This window comes from Hirundo rustica, chromosome 6 (genome assembly GCF_015227805.2).
Source record: "Hirundo rustica isolate bHirRus1 chromosome 6, bHirRus1.pri.v3, whole genome shotgun sequence".
In the NCBI taxonomy this organism is placed as follows: Eukaryota; Metazoa; Chordata; class Aves; order Passeriformes; family Hirundinidae; genus Hirundo; species Hirundo rustica.
In genome coordinates, this window is record NC_053455.1 from 27214702 (window position 1) to 27240516 (window position 25815).

General features: G+C 36.8%; 1 protein-coding gene across 1 annotated transcript in view; it reads right to left on the reverse strand.

Annotated features, from left to right (window-relative positions):
* Window positions 1-25815, reverse strand: part of NUBPL (NUBP iron-sulfur cluster assembly factor, mitochondrial) — a 75737-nt gene that overhangs the window by 21341 nt on the left and 28581 nt on the right. Inside the window, exon 7 of the mRNA XM_040066743.1 lies at window positions 6418-6511. Within this exon, the coding sequence (XP_039922677.1) occupies window positions 6418-6511 (94 nt within the window). The remainder of the gene's footprint in view (window positions 1-6417; window positions 6512-25815) is intronic.

The following is a 25815-nucleotide window of genomic DNA, read 5'->3' on the forward strand; positions in this document are numbered from 1 at the left end:
CATTACAGGATCCTCACTTCAACCTCATAATACAGCTCAGAACTGTTCTGAAGGCTGGATCCTGCTGCATCACACCTCCAGCCTGCTTGCTACCCTCTTCTTGGAGGAGTCATGTTTCCAAGAGCCACACATCCTCCTCTGCCCGAGAACCAGCAGGTAATAAGAGATCAGGACACTACCAAATTGCCCACATGAAAAAAGAACAGAAATCTTACAGCAATACTCCTCCTGCTCAGTGGAACTGTCAGTGAAGCAACTGAGGAGTATCACATGCTGGATAAAGCTGTCACCCTAAAGCTAAATTGCCCTCATCTATACTGATCAGTAAGTATTACAACATCCAATTCCCACCAGATCACGTGGGGAAAGATGCGGAATGACAACTCTCCATGGTAAAATGTTTGGTTCGGTCACAGCAAACAGAACACATATGTCACACTAGTGTAATTTACAATGAAGTATTTTTTAGTGAAGTGAAAACACTGAAAACATTCATAAAAACATCTGTGAACAAGCACTATCTGCAAAGTACAGGCCTAAAACAAAAAGCTAACCCCTCACAGACACTGCCACTTTGCACTTTCTTGGCTATCTGAATTATTGTGATATATGTCCTAAAGTTAATTCATGTTAAGTAATAAGATATGTAAGTCATTCACTGCAGAATGTAGTAACGTACCATGTAACATTGATCCACTTTAAGTTTAGTTTAAGATCAGTAAACTCAAAGGTGTGTACAGGGCTAACTGAGACGAAAACTACGTGGAGAGACACGAGGAATTCCTGCTGGAGGAATTCCTGCCGGGAATCGTTTTAGAAACGGCACAAAAGGACAGAAAAGGGAGATGGGTGCCCTGACGATCTCATGATTACATCAATTATCATTTTTCTGCTCAACTCCATTCCACCTCCTGCTTCCAAGGGCATTTGCCAGTCATGTCCAGATTATCATGAGAATTGTACTAGGCAAGAGCAAAGTCCAAATGGGCTCTCTGACAAATTAATTTTCTTTTTTTTTTTTTAATGAGAGATCCTAATCAAAAGAGGAGAACTGGGTAAAAGAGTAATTCTCCTGCAGAAAAAAGACAACAATGAGATTACTTCAAAATCAGCCCCCCAAACTGTTTTGTTGCTTACTTTTTTTCCCCTGAAGGTGGGGATGGTAAGAGCAAATTTGAACACTTACTATTTTTCAGAAGAAATAGTTAGAGGAAAAAAAGCAGTACTATTATTCATGAATTTCTCACCTTTAGCAATTATCAGCTGAACACTAGGCTAGTTTGTTCTTCCTATTCTGAATAATTGGCCTAAAAACCAACAAGGCAATTGCAGTTAATCTAGTACTTAGCATATACTTAGCCACTGTTGCCAGACCTCAGAGAGCCCAGTTTGCAAAGCCTCTGTTCTTCACAATTTTTTCCTGAATACCTGGAAACTATTTTTCAGAAAAAATAAAATTTAAAGAACTTGCACTGAATACACTATCAATTCAGCTTCAACACGTAATGTGCGTTAAATCAAACTCCATGAACCAAGAATGAAATTTAAATTTATATTGAAAGTGTAAGGTATTAATGTATAAACTCATACTATATTTTCATCTCTAAATTAAGTACAGAGTCTACTGAGTCTGACAATTCATAATGAAGCACAAGGAGTGTCCAAAACTAAGATAACCCTGACAATAATTTGCATTTGTCAATTACATTTATTTTGACAACAGAAGCAGACTATTTCAACACACAAATTATATTTGGATAAATACAAAGAACTGTTTTAAAAGACTCAGGGTCTTTTTCTGTTTTTCAATCTATCCTAAACCCACTTGCCTTTCCTGCAGCTATCTAAAACATCAAAATACAGCATGAAATGAAGAGCAAATCTACATCAAATTCTGATAATAAAGATATTTGCCATTCAGAATTAGATCAAGTAAAGTTCACTATTACCCAAATGGCTCCCATAAAACAGCTTCAAAAATTTAGTGCAGAAACTAATTATGTACTTTCATCACAGAAGAAGAAAGCAAGCTCAGAAACTGAGAAAAAACATTGCATATTACCGTTAAACCAAAAGGAAAGATTGGATCCCTGGCATCTGTGTGCCCCAAAGTAAGAGATGTGCAACAAGGGGTAAACAAGCACTTATACTAAGAGCAATGACAGAATACAGATATGCTACACAAAATTTTTACTGTAGCACTGGGCTTTTTTTGATCAGTTCTCTTCAGAAAAGACAAGAGAACAGCACCATACCTACTCAGCTTTCAACTTCAGATAGCTTAAAATGCCACCCTTACGCAAGTCACAATTCTTTTCCATGCTAAATCATGCACAGTTTTATAAAACATCAATAGTATTTTTTTAAAGCTGATTTGAAATTCTCCATTTACTTTGTTTAATGTTCATTTCTGAAGAGACAGAACTCCCTGTTCATCACCTGGAACTCCCTGTTCTTGTACATTATTATATATTGAGCCAAGAGCTTCTCCTGTTCAGTCCCACACACTGCTATAAAATAGCTGTGCACAAGGCTACACTCCGGTCTGTGTCACACTGCCACAAACATGAGGAAATAATTTAGTTTGCAAGTTTGATGTGTCACATGACAAAGAATTTAAAAATGCCAAATGTCTTCAAGTTGGTGGCATCCCTTTTTCCTATACAATGTACACTGAATAGAAATAAGATTTTTAATGTTTAACCAGTAGAGACAAAAATAAGCTTTTTGGTTGTATTTAAAATAATCTATCAAAACACTGCTGCCAAAAGTAGTCCTATTAATTACAATTTTTTGAAAATTCAGATTTGAACTAACAAAAATTCCTTTAATAAATATTTCAGCCCTACCTGAAAAAGGCATTCAGGAGATAATTGGGACATACACGTTGCTGAAAGATGCAAACATTCAGAAAAGTTACACCATTTATAGGATAAGGGAATTAAAAAATGGTAGCAAATCTGTGTTACATTGATTTTAAATCTGAGAGGTGATGAAAGTAATTTCCTCTATGACTAGCAATGACAATGCTTCTGCTGTTATAGAACTTGAGAAACAAAATAGTATTCACATTACTTTCGCTTTATCTTGACTAATTGCCTTTCTGATTCCTATTAACAACACTTTTAGAGCTTATTACTACAAAGATTATAATATGTGTTTTGTATGGGGGAAAAAGTTACTTTCAGAAGATGGGAAAATTAAGAGCACTGAAATAAAACCTGAAGCCTTCTACCTTTCCATCTCCTTTACAAACAGAGCCAGTTGAATACTCATTACTGTAATTATTAAAAGACTGCTCAGTAAGATGTGAAATTATTTGTTACTCTCAGTCAGCTTCCCACTGGGCAGATGTATACTTCTAATGGTTTACAGTGCCATCGTACTTCAATATCCAAAGAAAAGGGTGATATGACAAACTCTAGCAAATTGAACAATTCCAGTATTAACCTGGAGCTGGTTCTGCCAGCTGAGACAGGAGCAGTCTCTAGAGCTGTCAAGCTGTCACACTTCACTAACACTGACTTCACTTAAACGTTAATAAGGAGAGGGCAACAGACAGCCTAATTTAATGGTCAGCCCCTGCAATGCAGCTTCTCCACGAGGCAGAAACGTTCATGCAGGGCTCTGAGACAGCCTCTTGAGCAGAGATGCTCGTGCTGCTTCCCACACAGCCCTTGCCCTCCAAAGGGACAGAATAATGAACTGCTTTCCCAGTCTTTAGGGAGGCTAATTATCCACCGCCAATAATATTTATTAAATTTATGGCTCCTTTAGCTAAGTGATCAAACAAATCCATAGAGTTAGATTTCTTAATTTATCAACTAGGTAATGCAAAGAAATCACAGGCCTTATCTTTCATAGTATCATTAACTCATACTATATCTTGATCGCAAACACCATAACGTCATCTGAAACCCTCTGTTCCTAAAATGTTGAAAAAGCTGGAAAACATGTAAGGATGCTTCTAACTTTTCCAAGCATGCATGCTGAATACATGTTAAAGAATCCATTTCTGGAAGTTTTGTTCATACAAAATATGGAACAGAAGAATAAAGTAGAATTAAGAAAGTAGAACTCAACACAAACTAATTAACAATGGACACAAAGCCATTTTCTCCAGACTGACTCTGGGTTTCTATTCGGAAATCAAACTCGCACCTGAAGAAAGCAAAGGTGTTTATGCAGAAATAGGTACCACACTTTCAAGATGTCGTAACACTCCTTATCTACGAGTTTGTTGAACAATGACTGCAACATGAGCAAAGTTACAGAATGATTAAAGAACAATGTGCTAAATATTATGTGCTTCCTTGTAAGCTGACAAAGACTAATAAAACCAAAAGTCACAGTAGTTTCCTTTCCACCTTTTAAAGAAGGCAAAGTACCCCCACAAAACTGCTGCTCCAGCCGAGGCTGTGTGAGGCTGACAGTCTCTTTAACAACTACTGGAATTATAAGACATATCCTGTTGTGTTGCTTTTACACCCATTAGGCATTCCTCTAGTCCTCTTTTGACTCAAGAAAGTTATGGGACCTGTGATGTAGGAAAAGAAACCAGTCTTGTAAAATTAAAACCCAATACCATTTCACATATCCTATCAGCGTCTCTCTTCCGCTCAGATGTTGCACAGCTGCAGTTTCTCATGCCCCACCTGGTTAAACTCACCACAAACAAAACATCATTACCAGTGCTCTTTCTCCCACTCATAGAAAAACCTGTAAGTGACGGGCAATAAAATGTGTGCAGGTTTTGTAAATTTATTTAGAGGCAAAATAAAAATATTCTACACCGTTTATCCCAACAAAGCTTAATAATGAAGGAATCATAATGCAAATACTGTATCTCACATATCCGTGAATGCAAATCAAAGAACAACTTTCATGCAAATTAGATAATGCACTTTAAATTTACTAAACTAAGATACATATGTTGTCTCTGAGGAAAAACAGAAATTATTCCAATAATACCATGACTGTTCAAGACATCTTCAAAGGATAAAGAAAGAACAAGAAAACCAGAGAGGGAACAGAGTTACACAACACCAAATACTTTCTGTAGCAAAGTAAAAGACTGAGTGCTCAGAAAATATGAATTGCAAATGAAGATGAAGTTCCCAAACCAACAGAATTCTGTACATTGCTCCAAAGATATGATCATCAAAATCTGTAACATTCTCTTCCACACCCTTGGAAGTAACCAAGCTGAAAAAAATAAAAGCATGCTAAACAATGTGATGGACTCCTTGACAGAAGAGACAGAAAGCAGGTAAAGAGCAAAACAAGAAAGAAGAAAGAAGTTGTTCAAACTAATACAAAAAATATGTCCTTCCAGTGAGGGTGAAAAATAGCCACAATAAACACAAGAGAAAACTCTTCCTAAATCACAAATTGACCAAGCCACTAAATACACAGAGAATTGCATATCTTATCACTCCTTGTCTGAGGTGGTTTGTCTTCATCAAAAGCAGAACAGTTTTTTTTTTTAAACTGCAAGAGTCAACTTCAGCACAGTCAACAAAACCAACTAATGGGAAATACAAATGTAAGGAGTGATCAGTCCTAATTTCATGAAGCTAGGATGCATGAAAAAATAAGCCGAAATGAACAACTATAGGAACAAAGCGAAGCCAATTCAGAATTCAAATAAAAATCAGACATCAGCAAAATTTAGAAGACATACAGGATTACAGTAATTTCCATCACTTCTCTGTCCCAGAGGACCAGTGCACCACCACAACCACTCACAATCCTGAAAGCAGTGCTGAGTTCTGCAGGGAAAGAGCACAGCAATCCCTTGAAAATCAAGAGTCTAATGACTTTCTGTGTTAAATCAAGACATTTCAGCGCACTGTAGTGAACAGAAATTATCAATACCCATTGTAATTTTAAAAGCCCCTAATAAAGCCACAACTCTAACTGCGTAATTTTACTGCCCTTATGTACATTATTCAATTAAATTCTACCTTACCAAAAACTTCTGTGCCAGTCATGTTTCACCTCATTGCCTAAAACCCTTAGAGTCCTGCTTTACTACTGACACATGCAACCTACTAGGCACTGTAGAAAATGGGTATGAATCTATTTTACTCTCTCTACTATGTAGTAGGGGCAGAGAAGGAACTTTTCTACTACAAAACTTAGCAGTTTTTGGAAAGACTCTCTTTCCTTCAAGAGTTACAGTTGACTTCTCCATCTCTTCAAAACTTAGCTTAAAATAAAGTAACACAAGTGTAACGCTAGCCTGTTAAAAATCACTGATAACGTTTCCAACACCACATAACTGATAAAACAATTTCTTAGCATGCTGGATAGAAAAATAAAAGTAACTTTTGACTGGTGTCATAAAACACGATTTTTATAAACCTATCAAACAATTAACTACAAATCTCTGAAACAGTCAAGCAATACACATACCTGCAATTGGAATATTCTGTGATACTGACAGCTGTACATCTCCAGTCCCAGGTGGCATGTCAATCACTAAATAGTCCAGCTGACCCCAGTCAACCTAGAAGATAACAATATAAATATATGTGGAGATTTATGTGTTCTTATTTAGGGCACTTTGTGTTTTAGTGCAGTCCTCGTTTCTTGTAATGTAAACAAGTGAAACAAGGACATCTAAACAAATAATACTGAAATGCTCTCTTAGTCACACTTTCAGCACAGACTCAAAACATTTTCCTGAAACACAATCTTTGCTGATCACTCAAAACTATGAGTGCAACTTTATCATTAGCTTCATTGGTGTAATTATTATTCATTTCCCCCTCAAAAATTAGCAATAACTTAAGATGTTTACTTCGCAGCTGCTTAATCATGAGCTAGAAGCAAACGTTAGGTTAAACTCAGGCTAAAAACAAGGGGTTTGTGCAACAAAAATCACTTAGGAGTTATTTCCATTAATTTAAGACTATCTTTCCTTCTTATCACTTGCTGAAACTACACAGTTTATTTACTACATACATATTTAGCCTTTTTTTTCTGTTTTGTTGTTATGAAGTTAGAGCTATCAGTACTGGATTTTTTTTCCTAGGAAAAAGAGGTGCTGGAAGAAAAGAAAAATAAAGAAACAGATCACCCCAGATTTGTTAAATTAAAATCACCAGGTAAAATTACACAGAGTGAAACACTCTTAACATCCCCAAATTAAAGAAGTTTAATGGTTGCTAGACATCAAATACGAGCACCCATTAAAGATATAAGACTCCATTATAAGAATGGTGTGATTAGTTACTTTTTTTTACTAGGACAGACTTTCCAGGAGAGCCAAAAAACTCTCCCTAGAGCATGGTGCACCAAGATAAATGTTTTCTTAATGAGAAAAGAAATTATCCTAGGCCTACCCTACATAATGGACAGCCTACCTATTTAGATAAAGAATAGAAATAAGATTTAGATAAAGTATAGGTATATTTCTGACTCATACAACACATACAACTGTGTGCAGTGCTTTGAAACAGGAAAATGCCAAACCAGAGCATTGTACTTTACACATTTCCTCAAGTGTCATTTTAACAGCAAGAAATAATCAACACTTTGCCAGTCCCCTAGTTATAGTCATGGAACACTACACCCTGTCAGAGCAACACTCCTTCATTTTCATTCACTTCTGGTATGGATGATAATCTTGGGAAGCACATCCCACATGAAATCCAGATCACTAACCCACTATGCAATACAGTGAGAAATGGAATTTCTCAAGGCAGACTAAAGAAGATTTCAGAGCATTTATAAGAACAGGGATGGGAAAGGTTAGCTGAAAATTCTAACTTTAGGTGTCTATACTTGGGACTCTCAGGCACACCTCCTTTTTCTCATTTTCTATACAAAGGCTGCAGGAATACTAAATCATGCCTAAGATAGTCTAGCTAAACAAAAAATGCCACTTATGTTAACCACAGCAAATGTTGCACTTTTCCACATTTGATATTGATCTACATCATCCAATATCCACATTTTGTCCAAAAAAAAAAAAATTACATACATCTAACAGACTTCTAAAATCAATTACCATTCATAATCATATTGAGACTATATAACCCCAAAGAAAATCTATATATATGTGCAAAAATATACATACTGAAACAATCATGGGCAGAGAAGCCATTTTATCTGAAAATAAAGTCTGGTTTTTACTTTAGTTTTCTTAATTAATCTTGCTTAGTTATTCACCAGATAAATGCCAGTGCTGATGAATGCCTCCTTGTCCAGTAAAACTACTTTGCTCACATGAAGGCATTAACTTCAAGTTTCTATGTTGCTTAACTAAAAATCAACCATTATAAAGGTAACAAATTGAAACTATATAGATGTAGTTTACAGCATGAATAAAGCCACATTCCTTTAAGATTTGCAACTAAACCACACAGATCTTCTGTAAGCAACATGCATAAATCTCAATATGCAAAATCTGGATCTTTCATAATAATCACAGCCATTCTGAAAGGCTAGGTAGGTATATTCACTTTTAGTTTTTAAAAAGAATTTATGGATTAATTCAAGATACCTCCCCCCTCCCACATCCTCATGAAGCCTGATTCTGGCAGCTTTTGTTAAATCCATATATATATATATATATATACACAATATATATAATTCCAGTAATTATATTCTCCTTCCTTAAATGCTTCTACAAAATAGAATTAATAAACTGGTTTTTTGCTTTCTGCCTTGCAGCAAGATGGAAACACATCTAAGAGTGGCATAGCACTACTATCATTCTAACGCGGTTTCTAATCACTTTGTCTGCCAAAAACACTTGCTTCTCGGATATATTCTTAGAAAAAAAACTTGGATATTTAGTAGTTTTCAGGCATTTTCTCTAGGAGCTCAAATTCAAGACCTTTTAGGTACAGCACTGCCTTGTGAAGTAGTACAAAACAACCTAAATCCCACCTCACCGGAGGTAACTGGAATGAAAAATATTTTCTCTCCAAGCTAAAAGCTGTCTGGTTTTACATATACTTGCAGGCCCTAACTTCAAGCTAGCTCCTCCTGTGAAACAAAGTGACCTTCTGGGCTTGACCTAGAGTTTTTCTTTTCAGCCTTACCTGATGTTTTGCTCCTCCAACCTCTTCTAGCACTAGTCTCCTTCATCAAGTTCTATGTCATTGTCCAACGTACCAAGCATTACAGTTGTGCAATCCTACTGGAGGCGACCGCAAACCCCAACAGCTCAAAGCCTTTCCTACACATTCAGATTTGTGGGGATACACAAAGTTTTGCTCAAGAAATTACTTTCAAAATTTACCCCAAATAGGAGTAGGGAAGAAAGGGTACAGAAATCAGAATACCAGAGCTTTCTGCCTCAAGCTTCCCTAAGAAGCAACCCCCATAATATCAAACGTGCACTTTCTGGATTGTCCTACAAATAATGATTTTTAATAAAAGTTATAAACCTTTGAAAACTGAAGTTAATAAAGGAGTCTTTAAGCACATGGTGAATCTCATGGTAAATCTCATTGCTAGGCAACAGGAAAAATACCCTGTTAACACATAGTGTAATTAAATTATAATGCTTTCTTTAATTTATGACAGTGTAAACATCTTATTTCACATATTTTCTTCAAATTCATGGATTGGAAAGAAAAAGAATGAACTGCCTATCCAAATACATATACTCTGTTTCAATACTTACAAATTTGAGCACCAAAAAATAGAGAAGCTACACCATTCCAGCAGCAGTGGAGAGGACACCTTGCCATCTGTGTAGAGTAGGAAGAACACAGGCTTTTGTTCCATAAGTTCAGAAAAAGCCACTGCAAAGATGCCAAGGTCCCTAAGTACTGAATATATAAGAGAACTACCCTCCACAAACCTCTCTGAGCCATGCCACTGCTGGTGGTGCTAAAAGGCAAGGGGCAAACTAGATTGGAAAATCATTCCTAATTAAAACTAACCTTGTTTTTATTTTAAATGTAGTCAAGTAATTACCCACAAAATTTCATTTTCCTCTTTAATTTATAATTCAGGGAAAGATGATACAGCCATAATTTCTGGAAAGAACTGAGCTAGTCTATTTGCCTAGTAGTGAGCAATAGTGTCTAGACATATAGGTTTGCTCAGACCTGGGTTGGGGAACACTGCATGTAACCCCATTTCTCACCGTGGGCTTCCTCTCACTTGCTTCTATTCTGCAAGGATTGGGTGACATTCAGTTGCTCCTCTATTACCCTCCCAAAGGAATACAGCAGTATAAAAACCTTTTATTAAACACATTATTGAATGTAATATGGATAATTTATTATAGAAACGTACACTTTATTTAACAGGAGAAGAAATTCCAGGTCTGTTACTGAATTGCAGCACAGTAGAAAGAAAGAGGGAAAAGACATTTTTAATTAAATTTAGAACTGGAACATAAAGTCAGGAGCGGCTTTTTGAAATCTACCACTGCCATTAATTCAACATTATTAAAATGGAACACATAATCAGGCTGTGATATAAAGCACTAATTTGAATGCAAATTCTGTTTATATGCAACAATTTACCAAATCAGGACCACTGTCCTGTGTTCTCAATGGGTTCCAAGAAGTGTGTCTGTATGCAAATGTGGTTTCAGACAAGAAAATGAGCTCAGATTAACAGCACATTCACAAGCAATAGGCAGACATTGCTACAAAACCTGCCTTGTAGCATCTGAAATCTGTCAGCACCTTTGCATGTACAGCGGGTGTTAATGTCTTTGACCCTCTAATGTATACAGTGTGTAAAACATTTCAAAGCATAGAAATGTAATTGCATTTTCCTTAAGCACTGCATTCATCTTTTTTTAAAAAGGTTTAACTCGACATTTATTGTTAAGCAAAGTAATTAAGTGCCATGTGCTTCGGTGTATTTTTCCTTGCTCAGAAACCCTACAAATGCTCTATGTAAATCACTTTAATCAATCATTCTCTTTATGTGACAATCCATAATCAAAATACCAGATATGCATTTTGAGTAGGGGTTCTAAATAGCAAGTTAAACCCAAGGTAGAACACAGAGATATAGATGATATTTCTGCTGAGGAAAGAAGCCTGAGCATCCTCTGTGCATGAGGCAGAAATGACAGAGCATTAGAACAGAAGAGGGATTGCTACTCTGAAGTAATCCTCATGTTTGGTTGTTTGGTAAATAACAGAAGACATTATTTATTTGTTCTTAGTAAGAGGGATACATGCAGAGCTATAATCAAGCATTATGCAGGTGCAGACTTGGCAGCAGCCAGCCGAACTCTGAACACCAGTATCAGAAAGCCAGCAAGAGCTACACTGCAGGCAGCTTAAAATCTGTTCCTGTCAGATCCATCCTCCTCTCATCCTCTCACAACTACTTTGTGTATATGTTAATGATTTAATACGGGCAAACAAGTGAGCAAAGTAAAGGTAAGAAATGGTGCTCCTAAATGAAGATTTATATACCTATTCACATGTACTTATGTGCTAAAATAAAGCATGCATTTTAAATAAAAACCATGAATTTTAAGATAAAATATGTATTCAAAAATAATTCTTTGAAAAATTACTTACAAGATGCTGCTTAGACACACACAGATATAAGGAACAAGTAAATAGTTTCACAGGGTAAGCAGACAGACAATTTAGGAACAGTATAATGAAACATGGCATTTTAACCTAATTTTTAAACATACTTTCTGAAGTATTTGAGAAAGAAAGGGGACATTTCCCAGACATAAACCAGAAGATTTTTTGCCCCTATGGAAACTTTCTCTTTGGTAATATCATAACAGGGTATGCCACAGTGCTTAACACAACTCGATGCTTTCTGAACAAACACAACTACCCCTTTGACTTGTCCTGTGATGCTTAACCAATCTCAAAGTCTTTGAATGTAACACCATGAAAAACAGATGCACCTCAACAGTTCAAATTCCCTCTAAGGTACTTACAAGCAGTCTGTTCCGCCAAGTTCAAAAAGAAACTACGGTAAGAAAAGTTTGCTAAAAGACATCCACAAGGAGAAGGAAATTCTCCTAGTGTCTCTATACAGGTTAAGAGTACCTTCTAGAAGTAAGTGCCTAGGAAGAATGCCAGGGTGCTGTCCAATTCAACAACTGAAACTGGCCTCTTCCTCTTCCTCCCTGTTGGTTTTTAATAATGTCAAGAACTGAAAGCAAGCAACACATTAACCCTCAAGTTTTCTGTCACCTTCATTGGTATAACCAACAAAACTAAACAACTATTGTTGCCAGAAAGCAACAATGAAGAGGTTATTCTCTGTGTGGTGCTCCAGGAGACAGGAAGGCACTCAACACCAAGCTTCTTCAGGAAGGCCAGTCAATATCATTATCAGCTTGAAGGGAAGATGGAATCCAGCTGTGGAGCAGTCTGCAATGTCCACAAGAGCCTGGGGATGACTAACAAGGAATAATTCTGATGAAGACTGTATCAGCACTACCACATATAAAAAGCTCTTCCACTAGGTTCAAGCCATTACTTCAAAGAGCTTTTGTGAGCTCTGATTCTTATTTCCCAGAGTCTGTTCTCTAGAAGATGACAGTTTGGAAAGTAAACCTCTGTTATGCAGCCTTGAGATTGATTATTGGTCTGCTGCTCTCCATAACCTTGAACCACAGTCTGCAATGTGTAATTTGCAAACTTTTTCTTCAGAATACACCAAGTGGTTGTTTTTTTTCCATGTTCTACAATACAGAACTGCCTGTAGTTCAGCTGCTGAATAATGACAAGAAGAAAACATAGAATAAGCAAGTGTCTATTCCTATGTCTTTCTGCAATAAAACTAACAGAAGTTAAGTAAACAAATCAGAAGAAACTAGGCTAGCACCACATCTTCTAACTGAACTAATCACCAGTTAAAAATATCATCTAAACCACAAATTCACTTTGAATTCTCCTTACTAATACACAGAGACAAAATAATTGTTAAGCTATCAAAGTCAAAGCCAAACGAGACATTTCTAAGTGTTATCAGGATCCAACTTAAGCTCATAAAATGTATATAAGCTGTCTAAATGAGATTTTCCCTAAAACAACAACAAAAGGAAATATTACAAGTGCTGGCAACAAATATCAAAAGGGAGAAGCTTAGTAAGCCCACTCCCCATATGTATTTCAGTCTATACTTTGGTAATGATGTTAAAAGCTGATATATAATTTAAGACTGAATACTTAAACTATGAAATGGAAAGCAATGTTCCTAAATTGCTTCATACATAACTTCCTTACATTTCAGTTCATTTTCTGGTATAAGAAAACAAAAAAAGTATAAACTCCTTACGGGAACCAACAGACCAAGTACCAATTAATGACTATCACTGAAGCAATCATTTTAAATTCACACTTAAACTAAAAATCATTAGATTAAAATGTCAAAAAATTCTGTTTCTCAACTACAATGCACAATGCTTTTTTTGTACAGAAAAGGCAACTTCTACGGAGGCCAGTCTAAGGCCTTCTGAAAAAGGATTACTGAAGAATGTAACATGATAGGTGTTAGTCAAATAACTTAAAATGCTGCTGAAGAAAACCCTCCAGTATTACCATAAATAGTGCAACATAAAAACTGAAATAGAATCAATTAGATGTAGACCACTGAACAGAGGCCAAAGGACAGTAACACTCAATATAGAACTTAATTTTCTGCCTGGTGAGAAGTTACTAGGTTTTAAAGTAACTAGCCTTGAGTTGAAATGAATTTTAAACAATAAAATGCTGGTTTTCTTTTTATTTAAACAACTTGGTTTTCACAAATACAGACTAAAGTTTGTCCTCCAAAATTTCTGTACTTAAATACACAAGTTTATCTTCCACAGTTCCTGAATTCAAAAAAGTCACCCTTTGCAAATGAAGCCGGTGTTGGAGAGTCTGCTCAAATTACCTCAAAGCAGAAAAATCAATACTTTCGACAAGTAACAACAAGGTTGCACAAAATATAGAACCTTTCAACTCTACAGGAAGACTGAAGAAGATGAAAGAGTGTGAGAAAAGACTGTAAGCAAGAGTATGTATAAGAGTGCACAGAGCAGATTTATGACTATGGGGCTGTGACTGTGAAGTTGGTATATGTTCTCTATCAAAAAAACTGCCTTTAGTTCAGAAAGGTGAAAGAAAAGTTGCATATACACTCTCCTTACAAACAGCAGAACACAGAAAGGGCATTAAAGACACAGACAAGATGTAAAAACAAAAACAACTAAATTTTCTAACTATATACGTCTTGCCATCACACACATATTATAGCCACAATTTAAAGATGTCCTGAATATCGTACTCCTGGAGTAGTAAGAGCAGTTACCATGAATTAGACAAGAGATAACCTGTTCAAGTGTCAAATTATAGATTGCCAAAATAATTGCTATACCCTTAGAACCACGCTATTGCATTCACCAGTGTCCTCAGTTATGAATCTGCAACAATAAATGTTACTGCTTGTATTCTAAACCTAATTAAAATAGTTTACTGAAGGTGTTGATACCACAAGTCTCAGGGACATCCAGAGATTGGTGCCAAACAACAGTCTTCATATTTTTATTCACTTCCCAGCCTTTTCTTTAGCTCCAGTTCTTATTTAACTGGTTTTTTTATACAGAATAAAACACCTAGCAGAAAAAGAATTTAAAAATGGGTTTCCACTTTAGTTGCATAGTAAGAGCTGGATTCCGATGCACTCTGCTAGGAGAATATAATCTTTCTTTTAAAAGATACTATGATGGAGTGAAACATCTTCTACAGCTTCATAAATAGTACAAAAAACCAGTTTTTTCTTTGTTAGGGAGGGGGAGGGGGAAAAAAGCCCCATGACACTAATCTCTGGTACCTTAAGCACAATTACTTTACGTTTGTGTCAATCACTTGGGATGTGAGAAATAATCACTTTCTACAAAGAATACTGGTACAAAACCTGCTGCTATTCTTGGATATCTGCAGTTATTTTCTGGGAGCAAAAGGGATATGGGAGGATGGTTTGAGTGAAGCATCAATCTGTCAGCTTCCAACAGACAGAATGCAAGCAGGATTATTAAAAAGAAAAGAAACAACTCTGTGCAATCAGTTTAACAGATATTAATTCAATATTAATTTTTAAAAGCTGTTTATACGGTTACATTCATGGCTATTTAATAAGTAAAAATTAATGTGTAATGCTAAACAATGTGTCAAAGTTCAACCAATACTCCAAGGTAGCAAGGTTTCCTTTTTATTTGGATCAAAAAGATGAAAAAGAAAGGCTGAAAAATGGGGTGGAAAAATGCTCAGAAAGTCGTTTTGGTTAGCTCCACCTACACATTCTCCCAAACACCTTGACTGCTCAGAAAGGGAAATAAAAAAATCTCCATTGATCATAAAATTTCATCCTGAAGCCCATTTGGGATCCATTAATTATACACACATTTGTGGGAAAGGAGGAAGTCTGACAAGCCCAATCTAGCAGGCACTCTCTCTAAATGCACCTGCCACGGTCAACACTGAACCCAACACAAGGCTGAGCACCCGGTCTTTAAAAAACAGAAGATTCAAACCAAAAGCAAAATCACAAAGCCTATGGTTCAGCTGTTACAATAGTGACTGCTTAATTTCACAATTAGACATATGAGAGAACCTACCTATGAATGGGAATATGTCAGTTTTCATTTCCCAGGCAGGTGGCATTAAGCTGGATAAAACTATGTAAGCAAAATGCAAAAGCCACAAAAGCCACCATGATCCTATATAGGGCCAGGAGCTAAGGTATTCACCTAGAAAGCTAAAGCTTCAGTTTAACTGAATTTCCTGCACAGATCTGGTCATGCTCCCCCTTCACACATCTAGTTCTGGCCTCAGGAATGTTGCATCTCTAGCTATAGCACAGAGGGCTATGACTGCTGCATGTGATTGCAGGGCACTCTCCAGGGTAATAAAGCCTTAAATGCTAAACTGCTAATGTAACCAAACTCACACCTTTAACAAGCAGGCTTCCAAGGCTGTTATTATGAATACAGAATAAGCCTGTGAAGTTCAACTGAAAGAAGGATCTTGGAACATAACAGAAGATGCTCAGTTTTGGCTTTAAACCTTCACTCCACACAGCTGTCCAGTAAGGTTACGTTTTGGTGCTGAAATCCAGGACAGAGACAGAAAATGAGCCCACAGGCTTTTCCTTATAGCCCTCTTGTTCAACATCTTCAGCATCGCTTAATTCCCCTTGGCAAACCTACTCACACCATTAATTTCCACTTATTTCACACCAAGCTCTAAGCTTCAGCTCGCCAAGATACAGCACCTAATCTGCTAAGGCACTGCCAAGGGGTGTGAAGGTACCTCCAGCAGGGCAAAGCAACCCCTCAGTACCACTGAGAATGGTAAGTGATGTATTCTCACCACTCCAGGTAGACGGTGACTCCAGGCTAAGGTTTGGTTTAGCTTTTCATTCCTGCAGGTAGGACACCAGCCTCTCAGACACAGCACAGCCATGCCCATGTCCCTTTTTGCATCTAACCTACTGAAGCTAGAAACAAAGAAAAAACCCTATTCACGGATGAGAACAGAGAAAAGAACAAGAGTAGTATTAGGTGTCTCCTATTTTTTAAAAAAAGTATACATAAATAATGGAAGTTTCATTTAGAAAACAAGAAGTGCCTTCTCTTCCCCTCGCTCCTCTACCATACTATTCCTGCTTAGCAAACACTACAAATCATGCTCAAATCAGTACATCTTTCCAAGAATGATGTTAGGTGACAATTAGGCACAAAGTTCTGAACTTTGCTGCAGCGAAACCTTAAACTTCAAAACACTTTCCTTTAAAATCTTCAGGGGAAAAAAGAAAAAGTTCTAACCCCAGCACAGCCATTTTGAGACACTATGAGCTCTCTGCCATTTCTTCCTGTCTAGTCAACAAACCCAACAAAACAGTTGCATGTTTGGTATTTGTTGTTTATGCAAAGGAATGCAGACACATGCATACCTGTGCAATGTGTGTGAGAGATGAGACTAATGGACGCAGAGCAAAGAGAACACTCTCCCAGCCTGTTCCCACAGCAGCAGTAACTGCACAGTCGTAACCGTGACAGCTGAGGAACCAGGCCAAGAAATGTTTGTTGTAAATACATTCTCACTATGCTGTTAAGCTTTTTTTTTGCCTTTTTTTTACCTCTCAAAGACATTTAAAACACTCTTACTGCAAATGCTTCCAGTTCAGCAGTAAGATGTTGGCCAATGTTTTTGGGTTTTTCTGGTTTTCCTAACACTTCTTTCTGATCGTCAATTCTTTTCAGCAGCTATAATCCCTTTTCATATCAGCTGCTAATGCAAGCCAATAAAGCAACAGGAGCTGTATGGATCCTGCTTCATTAAGGGAAGAAAGGCAAGAAAACAGGTTCTGTAGCTTCAGCTGGAAACAAAAAGAATCAAGCCCATATTCGTTCAGTCACACCCACCCCAAAACACACAGGAACACGCAAGTCAAAGGGTAACAATAGAAGCACTCTAACTGGGGGACAGAAGAGAGGAAAGAAAGAGCTTTCTGTCATCTCCTACACTTAAGGCTACAGTACATTTCTGCATCAATGTTCAGCTTCTGATCTCCAGGAAGTACCATCATTTCCTTTAAATATGTACATACTGATTGGAACGGGTTAAGGCAGTTCTCTCTGGACAGACAGGACCTTTCAAGATGATTATTAACATGAGCAAATTAGTGATGATATACAAATTCCTGCAGCAGGGTTTTCTAAACATCAACATCACAGTTGAACCATGGTCTACAAATTAGTGTAAAGATTTCCAGTTATTTAAGTTGGTTCTGAAGAAGAAACTAGTTTATTTGTCCTTTAGTCTCAGCAAAATAAACTAACAAAAAAATGAGAATAATAATTTTTTTAAAAAAATTTTTTGTAAGGTATGAATGGGTTATCTTATCTTGCCCTTGAAACAATTTCCTTAATTTCAGTCATAAAACAAGAGAATGAAACTTGACCTTCCTTGATTTAAAGGAAAGCTTAATCAAGACTTAAGAAAGATTTCACAAGCATTCAGAGTTTTTGTTTACTATCTTCCAGCTGTAGATGCAGTCTTAGTGGCATATCCTAGTGTAATTTTAGCATTGGCAGTTCAGTTATTATTTATTACTGAGTGCTGTTCCTCCTTTCAAAAAACCTCCAAAAGCAGAGACCCTCTCTAAATAGAACAAATACATAATACCAATGATCTTTTGTTTAGGGATGAAATGTCCAGATCTTTTCATTCCCATACTGTAGATAACAAAAATAAAAAAACTTTCCAACTCCCTAAAGATGCAACTGCTCCTATTGCTTTGATTAACTTCTTCCTTTTGCCAAAACTATAAGGTGGCAGACTTTAGAATGATCCAATCATCTCTATGTCCATCTCAGGCTGAGGCATCTCAAAACAGAAGAAATAAACAGAAGAAATATTTTTTAAATTGTGGAAAAGCTGGCAAACTTTCCACTGTAAGTAAGAGTACTGTATTTTAGAATTACACACTGTAAAAAACTACATCTTTGTTGTTTATAATATAAGCATATACATATAGCAGCTTTGTTTAGTTCTATGAAATGTAAACTGTAAATATCTGCTACTGACTATCTGCCTCAATTACTTGGAGATAAATTGGGTAAACACATAAGTTTTGTGAAACACGTGTCAGTTTTGAAATTAGCAAGTACCCTAAGACGGATGGATATTTGCCAAAACACAAAACATAGAGGAAAACAGTATTAATCTGAGCTAAAGCGTACATATTTCTGATACGCATCTTCTGTTGATACACAAACAAGTGTGCATAGACTCTTACATTTGTACTACAACACAAAAAGACCACAAAAGGTTGAAAAACAAAGAGCTGTTTATGCTTCTTACCCCTTTTGCTAAAATTTCTCATGGCACCATCTCACTCTTTTCCTCTCTTGAAAATTCAGTGCCATAACGCAAGTTAAATCCCCTTCAATGTTCATCTCTTGATAGGGTTCTCTTCTAAACCAAAAAGCGCTAAAAATAAAATCCACACAAAAAAAAAAATCATCTGGCTTCACAGCAGTGCTCCTTCTTCACTTGCTCTTTACATTTACAATAAGGATAATTTTCAGCATTGATTCACTATTACTATTCTGGGCATCCTTTCAATTTGCTGAAAATATAGCTACAAAAAAATCAGAGCCATCAAATTGTTATTGTCTTCCTCCTGACCCAATATGTGTCATTCTCAGTTAATTCCCATTTCACTACTCCCTCCCATCCACCAATACTGTCTCACTAATTTTGTACTGATAAGACAGTTTCTTGCCCACAATAATAATAATAATAATTTCATCTTTGACATTTACCATGTAAGTGACAAAACACAGCAAAAGCGGTAGGTACTTTCTGCCAATTTGTTTAAGAAACGGATCAAAAGGATGGTAAGATTTTGCTATCCTTAAAATTCAACGTTCGCACCTATTATCTTAAGAACTGCCAAAGAGTGCAGAGATAAATCCAGGAAGGGAAAATAATCCCTCAAACAGTACCACTTGGAATGAGGAGTGATGTATCCCCACCACCCCAGGTACACAGTAGCTCCAGCCTAGGCTGCAGGCAGGGCACCAACTGCTGAGGGACTCCAATATTCAGTGCAGCAACATCAGTGTCCCTTTTTGCATCTAATCTACAGCAGTTAGAAAGAAAGAACAGACCCCTTTATTAGTGGGGAAAAAAAAGAAGGGTAGCATTAGGTTTCTCCTGTACACCACATTTTTAAATTTTCCATATAAATAAATACCACCAGTATTCCTGTTTACAAAACACTTAAAAACATGGCAGCCTTCAATTTGTGTCTCCAGGATCCACTCCTGCACTCATTCCTGCTTGCCTTTCATCTAAAAATGTCTGACATAAAAGATTTATTCTACTTGCCTTTTTAAGATTACTTTTGCTACCATCTTTGAATTTTTCTTTGTTCAATTAGACTTTTACTCAGGAGAGTAATTTAACTCCAAAAAACCCACTTGTTTGGGTCTTTTTTAAGAAATGAGCTTACACATTTTTTATCTTTTATAAGCAATTTTCCCTCTCTATTTAAGCAGTTGTTTCTTTTTCCTCCTTATCTCTTCATTAAGTGTGTACATTTAATGAAAGATGGACACTGATGGAAAGATTAAACAAACTAACAAAGAAAATCAATGTATGCTTCTCCATGCACTACAGAGAATGGCCAGATCTCTTAGTCTGAATTTCATAGAGGTCTGCATCCTAGATAGTAAACTACTAAAGCAAAAAAAAAATTGCTCTAAGTCTTCAGCAAAACTTCTTTATGTCATCCCTACTCAATTCTTAGTGCCTGAAAGCACATCAATGCATGCTTCAAACCTCTCCTAGATCAAGGTCCTTCTATAAAGAAGTGTGATAGAAAAACAAAAAATGTGCTTCTTCTATTTTTTTCATAGTTCATATTAAGGATGCTCATTCAAGAGATAAGGCCTATTTGTGCTTGACTTTTATGTCTCTACCTCAGCACCTCTACAGTCTAAAGAGACAAATGCTACTAAGGAAAGGGTGGTCTCAGTCGTTATATTGAAACAAGCTCATTTGACTGCAACACTTAATTGTATGACTCCCTCGCTAAGTGATTAAGGCAGTCATATTAGAGAGACACCTACATTCAGTTTAGGTTTTGACTAACAGCTCTAACCAATGATTTCTGATAGGCAGAACCATTTTCTTCTCTCTGAGCTTTAATGGACTTACAGACTGACAGTCAAATAGGCAGTGGAATGCCAATTTTAGAACTAATCCCAGATTCACAGAACAACTTAGGTTTGAAGGACCTCAGGGACCTCTGTCTGCACAAAGCAGAAACAATTTAGAGCAGGTTAGTCAGATTCTTGCCCAGGTGAGTTCTTAATATCTTCCAAAAAAGAGTTTCAAGAATCTCTACTGGCAACTTGTTCTGACATGCAACTGCTTCAACTGTAAAAAACAAACCACCAACAACCCCCACCTGTCTTACTATATATTGCAACGTACATTCATCAGCTCTTCTGCTATTAATGTGCACATCCACAAAGAATCTACTTTCATCTTCTCTGTATGTATCCATTAGGTAGTTCAAGACAGCAGTTCATATCTGCCTTGAACTGTCTCCAAAGAAAATAAACCCAGTTCCTCAGTGTCTCTTTGCATATTAACATGCTTCACCCCCACTATCACCTTGATGGCTCTTTGCTGGAGAATATACAGGCACGGTAGCACATACAATCAAAAATTAAGTTATCATATATGTATCTGCAAAAGAGATTTAGGTACTGAAGAATACCAGTTATGGTGAATGCCAGTGATACACTGACATTGATCTCAGGCATTCTTAACAAATATATGCCATTCATATGCACAGACACTGAGAACCAGGAACAAAAAATGCATTGTGCTCAAAAGAGAAAAGGTTTTATACATTTATTTTACAAATATATTAAAAAGTATTGAAGAAAAATGTTTATATTTATTTGGAAGTTGCACATACTAGTCTTTGTATGTCTGCATCTCTCACAAAAAAATGATAACTCACTACAGTACTGAACACTGCATAAACACAGAACGAAATTTCCAGGTTCCAAAAATGTAAGGCAAAAGACGATACATAGTGACAAACAGAAGCCAAAGGACAACTCTTAGGAAACCACACTAACTAATGAGGAAGACAGCTCAGCATGTGGTATTTAACTACTTCAGTGACTACGTTCTTGTTGTTTACTGCTTCAAATCAAATACACAGTGTTCCTCCTAATGTGGAGAGCTTTCCTCTAGTTTTCCATTGTTCTGTTTATAAGAAATGCCTTTATACACACAGACACGTAAGGCAGTGCAAAGCTAAAAAATTACAGGCTGAAGAAATTATGAGCTATAACACAAGACTGTTACGCACACACATGCCAAACAAGATTGGACTGATGTCTACAGACCCCATACACAGAACATTCTACTGCTAGAATGTGCACAGTAAAACAGCCAATGGCAGCATGGTAGCTATTTTACCAGGCATAAATACAATTTTGCTCTCAGTAGCTTATCTATTTTCGTCTTCTCAAAAGCAACATTAACATATAGATAAATAAACCACACTTAAAGAAATTTTGGCCCCAATCAATACCTGCAACCTCTCCAATGTAAGTGGTGGAAAGGATGATACCAAAAACTACATACACACTTCTCAAATAGTAGCAACTGCATGTAGGAATTTGTTGCAGTAGCCCTCTTCTTAGAGGGTTGGAATGAGACAAGACACAGACTTCTTGTTTATCACTGCATGAAAAGGGTCCTGGTTTATTCCTCTTTACAGCTCACCCATCCTGACTCCTTCACTAACTGTGGCTGCAACAAGCTCCTGCGATAAGTTTCCCTCGCAGTCTCTGACTGCTGGTTATTTCCTGCTAAACTGTGACTGCAGGAATCAGTTTGCAGACTCTGACTGCAGGCTTTCACCCAGCTAGACTGTGACTGCAGGTCCCAACAACAGGCTCTAACTGCAGACCCAGACTGACCTCACAGCAGCAATTCTCTCTACCCAGGATCCTGCTTCACGGTCTTCTCATTCCCACTTCCTCAAGGTTCCTCCTCCTTCATGATTCTTCCTCACCAGCTAGCCCACTCCCTTTTATCACACTTACCTTTATTAGATATAGCTGTGACTCATCAGGGGCAAGGCTGAATTTAATTAACACAGTTGTTACTTATCAGGGACGAGGTCACCTGTATTCCCTTCTTCTACAGGAATTTACTATGTCATGACCTTCAACCAAAAATAGTATTGAATATCTATAATCTCCTCGAGAGAGATTATTCACTTCAGACTGATCAGAAACTCCAAACAATATAGCCTCCACAGTACTTGCTTTCCAAAAATTAAATACTACTTCTGTTTCCAAGCCACCTTAATCCCAAATCTTTAAACACAAGTTTTTACTGTTCTATTCATACAACACTTGCTTTTATGACAGCTTTCTCATACAGACTCTTGAAATAACCCAGACCTACAACCCATAGTCTGCTCAATATTTTAAAGACTATTTATCTGTCTATATCTTCCCTATTCCCTATAACATACGTATGCTGGTTCTGGCTGCAGTAGAGTTCATTTTCCTGACAGTGACAACACGATATACTCTACAACTACCTATATATGATAACTGAGCATCAGAGCATTATGCTAAAAGAAAGGTCCAAGTACATATACAGACATTCACACACTCCACTATATCATTACTACCATCACTACCTCTGGCAGGTGCTGCATTCGAAAGAAAGCACACACAGTCCTCACTGCTAGCCAAATTTTCAAAATTATGTACAGATTAAATAATCACATAAACTGTGTTCAATTTTTTTTAAAGGATAAGGCTGAATCTTTAGACTACAGCCCTATTCAGCTCCGGGTTAGCTAATAAAATAACTTTGACCCTTCTTCTGCTTTATTTATGGTTTTCAACATGAATTTACAGGGGATAAAGCCTGTCCAAGCATCAAAGCACAAGGATCCACTTCCTTTTGCTGATGTGAAATGGCTCTGCACTGGAAGTTTTATTTGCCTTCTGCTAACTTCCCTGTATTTTTCCTTTCTAATTATATCCTTCCCAGTGAAACTGGGTTTTTTTAGTTCTCTTTCAATACCTACCTTGACTAAAACAGAAGCTAAAGTGGTGCTAAAATAAGCAGGAAGAAAGAGTTGGAGGAATTACAATTCAATGATAATAAGAGCATTTTAGGGACTCATTAGAATTAAGCCATTGCAGGAAAAACTTCGTCTTTCTAAGAACATGGCTTCATCCTTGTCAAGTACATCAAAGGAACCTTTAGGATTCACACTTAGCAGCACTGAGGCTCTGCCTTATAGCCGTAACATACCAAAGATGCAAAAGGTATTCTGGATACTCTTGAAAACTATGGTAAGGAAGAAATACAAGAGTCGTGTCTCTTAAGATCTGACTAGCCTGCAAAAACATAGGTTAAAATGTCATGTCAGGGTAGGAAATCCTATCAAGAGTGTTAATCGACCTGAGATACATGCCTTGAAAAGAGAGCAGATTTCTAGGCTAGTTTCAAGGGGACTGTTTACACAAAATAGAATTGCTGCTTTCTATAATCTATGCTGTGTAGGCAGCACTTGCTTCCAGTAGTGATATAACTTCATACATTGACAGAACAAAGACACAAGGAGAAAAATAAAACAATAAAATATGCACTTGCATTTTATCTGTAATTACACTTCTATTTGATTTTTTTTAAAGAGAAGCAGACTTGTGTGCAGAACATTGAAATTTTTTCCTTCTCTGCTGATAGTTCAACTAGGTAACACACATAGAATAAGACAGTGAGTTCAAGATCAGAGAAACCAACACTTGCTTTGTTTAATATTAAAAGTTTTACTGATTACTCCCTAAACAGGAAACCCCCTCCATTTGTATTGCTTCTATGACTATAGCAGATAGGAAATGGCACTGTGCTGGCTGCCAATTTACTTTCTCAGAGCCTTTTGGCAGAATAACTCCCAGAACATATTCCAAGACATACAGCAGGTTTGTATCCGCACCCTCCTAATTGCTCCTTTGCCACTCAACTGCCGAGATGTCCTAAGATAGAAAAGAGAATGGTGCTAGAAAACTTGCCATACAGAGTGTGGGACAGTGGTAATGGTATTTGAAATCCCTGTTGAAAAAGCAGTTCAAATCAGAGAGCAAGTTTTGCTTGCCTTGCCTTTTTTTTTAAATTATCTTTGTACGTCTAAGGTTCTTGGCTACCTACTTGATACTTATTTCAACAGCTTTTCAGACACATTACTGTTCAAGTACAGGCTTTAGGCAACTCTCAAAAAACCTCGTTATCTTTACTGTGCTTAGCCTAAAAGTTAATCATAAGTCACTCCCACAACAAGTACAGCAAGATGATGTGTTTTGAAGTAGGTTGTTTAATTTGAACCAAATAACATCACACTGAGTCAAGATACACAGAGTAAAGGAACAAAGTAAATGGGACCAGACAAAAGGGTAGGCAGCTTCCCAGGTGAAGTGAAAACTGCATAGAAAAATCCCAGTGCTATGGATGACACTGGAGAGCTATTAAAGGTTCCTTGCCTGGACTCATAATTATATCCTTAGAGAAAAGAGTGATCTTCTAAAACTTAGATTATACTTCCATCTCACCAACAGGCAAGCAAGATTCAAAAGAAGTGTTAACAGAGGTGAAAGAAGATAACTGTGACAGGGAAATAAGAGTTAAACCTAGATAAGTGATAGACCATCCTAAAGTCCATGGGCCTACAGTACATCTTATTAGGTTAACAAAGAAGTCATATCTCAGCTACAACAAAATTTTGGGCAATTTCAAGACATATAAACTAGAGATATATTTAACAGAAAGAGTTATGAATATGTTTATAAAGATCAAATGTTCTATTACTCTTTGCAATCCACTTTAGCTATAGGTGAAAAATAATTTCTTTATGTATTTCTTGTTCATTCAGTAGCTTAAAACCATCACTTTTCTTCTTTTCTATTGACCAATTACTTTGTTATAGGATCAATATGCTACATCTTTTCATTTATATACTAATTTGATACACATACATCAATATATAAGTAATGTAAGTAATACAGTATCCTAAGCTGCTTACTTTGTTTGGTATTAAAAGGCACATTTCTTTCAAATTCTGCTAAAGTAGAACAATATGGTGGGTTGCAGAAAACCATCCTTGCTCATGAGATATGCATTACCAGAGAAACACCAAGCACTCACTACTCAGTACTTCACACTATTATTGCCTGTTATCTACTAGTCTGACGCCATTCAACAAACCTGTACTACAAAGAGTGAGATCACATGCAGTAAGTAT